The 2,630-nt window shown below is 41.6% G+C and overlaps 1 protein-coding gene across 1 annotated transcript in view; it reads left to right on the forward strand.

Moving 5' to 3' along the window:
* AGPS (alkylglycerone phosphate synthase) overlaps window positions 1–2,630 on the forward strand; it is a gene marked incomplete at its 5' end in the record, with an annotated part of 110,510 nt that overhangs the window by 1,589 nt on the left and 106,291 nt on the right. The window contains one exon of the mRNA XM_019523004.1: window positions 226–316. Coding sequence (XP_019378549.1) covers window positions 226–316 — 91 coding nt within the window. The remainder of the gene's footprint in view (window positions 1–225; window positions 317–2,630) is intronic.

Genomic DNA, 2,630 nt, shown 5'->3' on the forward strand with positions numbered 1-2,630 from the left:
AAAAAAAAAAAAAAAAAACCCCAACAAAAAAACTGTCAATTATTTGAATGTCTAGCTGAGTTTTTTCACACCTTAAGCTTACATGCACTTTCTCTTGATTCAGCCATTCTTTTCTTGGAAATATGTAAATAGTTAAATAACTAATTCCATCAAGAAAATTCATAACAAACTCCAGGGAATCGTATTAAAAAGAGCCAATATGAACATTGACTCTTTACGTTCTAGGTACAGATTAGGTGGTACAGTATTACCAATTTTGAAGGAATGGATGGAAAAAACATTTGGAGCAAGTCTGGAGCACAAAACTTTGCCTAGAGTAAGTAAAAAGCTGAAGAAGACAGTTCCTTCTAACATTCTTATACTGTTGGTGACACAACCATTCATCTGTTAGGCATGGCTCATGTTGTTCTCAAGATGCCTTACTTATTAAAACAAAACACTTATTCTGAAAAGTTATATATGAATTGTGGTATGCTATACATCAAAAGTTGGGTGACTTTTAAAAAGTGCTGAAAGTTTTAATACCTTAATGTCAATCTGTCTTAATCACAATAACTTGAGTGGGGGATGTTGGGCTTTCTTTGTGTCTAATAGGCTTTTCTAAAACTAACTGCTGAACAAAGCTGACAGAGGGGAGATTTTATGGTGTAATGGGATCTAATGTGCAATTCACACAATCATGCAGAGGCATGGTTGTAGGATCACACATTAGATTGCTGGGTAGGGGGGAGTCTGATCCCTGGCTTCCCCTGCACTAAGAAGAAGCAGGCTCCTATAGCTGCAAGACCCATGTATCCCTGCAGTGATCCTCTAGCCATGAGGGTTTCCCCGCACCACTGGGGCATGGGGATTGTCTAGGGCTCAGAGGTTTTGCACTGGGCATGATGGACTCTTGCACCTGGGAGTTAGCTGATGGGGCTCCCAGCTGCAGGGGAGGCCATGCTACACATGTAAACTGAAGTTTGAAGGCAACCAGCTATACAGTTAGTGCACATTCTTGAGGTACAAGTTTATAGCTGGTTGGAGCTTTTTATCGTGTGATAAGTATGTCGCATGTGTAGCTAGTCTCCAGGTAACTGCGCAGTTAACTAGCTAATTGCGCAATACCTGTACTGTGTAGAGGGAACCGGACAGTTTACGACAAGAAACAAAAAGGAAGTAACAGTGCTAAAGGTTAAGCTGATTGTAAACATTTTATAGACCATAACAGTGTCTATTAAGCTTAATTGTTATGTTGCACATGTATGTAATCTCTGCATTTACATAACTATTCAATCTATCTTTTGGGCATTGGAGGTTCTGAATGTCAAGGAAATAGGTAATAAATAAAATATTTCATGTTTTAATGAAAGCAGCAAGCTTTTTTCTTCCTTCAGCTGAATGTGAATAAGCTTTTTGCTTATGAATAAGGGTGTGTTGGGATCCCTAATGCATGCCTTTAGATTTCTACTCCAGGCAGCCTTGAAAACAAACCAAACCTGTTAACTGGTGGCAGGGGAGGAGTGCCTCCAGCTCTGAGACACTGCTAGTTTTATATCTGCTTCTTCAGCTGCAGATAGGCAAAGAAATTTTTAAGAGGCTTTTGGGCAGTTAATCCAACTTTTTTTTAAGGGTTTTCATTTTCCACACAATTTTCCCCCCTCTGTCTGTCATTGCAAACCCCACAGTTCTCAAATGTGCAAATGTTAAGATGAAAAGCCAGATCATGCCTCCTGAGCTTCCCTGCAGATTGTTGATGGAATTGAAATCTGTCTCTCCTTTCAGATGCCCAAACCCTGCAGTTTTCTGTAGACTGCTGCCTCAGCCAGGAGCACTTTTGCCACAAGTTGCACAGGCAGTCTTTGTGGCACACGGCAAACTGGAGAAGAGAACCAAAAGCAGGGAAGCAGATAAGGCAGGAAAGGGGGATTGGAGTTGCCTGGGGGACATGGTATGGAGCTTAATTTGTTGCATATATGCCCAAAAGTTTGGACCCCACTGCTCTAAGCTGTCCCTGAGAGAGCTCCAAGGAAGTAGCAGGCTAGTGGTCTCTTCCAATGCAGAGAAAGCATAGGGTAAAGCAAATATCAGGACAGAAGAAAATTCTGTCTAGCTAATGAAAACTTGCTTGCAGCCCTAATGGGCTGGGAAGCTGCTTCAGTCATTTTACTGCAACTGTTGCAGCATTAGGAACCAATCCTCACTGCCCTACATAAAGGCCCCCTTTCCAAGCTCTCCTTTTAGGTCTAATTCCTTTCTCTGTTGTATAGCATGCACCCCCAATCAGCCTCTTAATAGCTCAGGTAGTGTCTGGTGACAGTCTCAAGTTGATCAGCTCATTCCTAGTGCCACATGTACCCTAAGACCAGGGTTTGAATTATAGGGGAGTATGAAGGGGAGCTTCCATTTTGGAGCCTTTGCCCCTCATTTGAAATAGGCTGACCCTATGTCATGTCCATCTTTTAAAAACAAAACAAAAAACCATACCCCGAGACGCAGGAAAAATTGGAGCATACAGACAGCCATCCTAGATCCCCCTAGAAGTGGGAACAGCAGAATCCATGTTTCTGTGGGGAAACCAAGTTTTTACTTGTACTGTTCCTAGTCTGTGAACAGGGTGGATAAAAATCAACAATTTAAGAAAAAATTAA

Source organism: Gavialis gangeticus, unplaced genomic scaffold, assembly GCF_001723915.1.
Source record: "Gavialis gangeticus isolate Ggan-Ray unplaced genomic scaffold, GavGan_comp1, whole genome shotgun sequence".
Taxonomy (NCBI): Eukaryota; Metazoa; Chordata; order Crocodylia; family Gavialidae; genus Gavialis; species Gavialis gangeticus.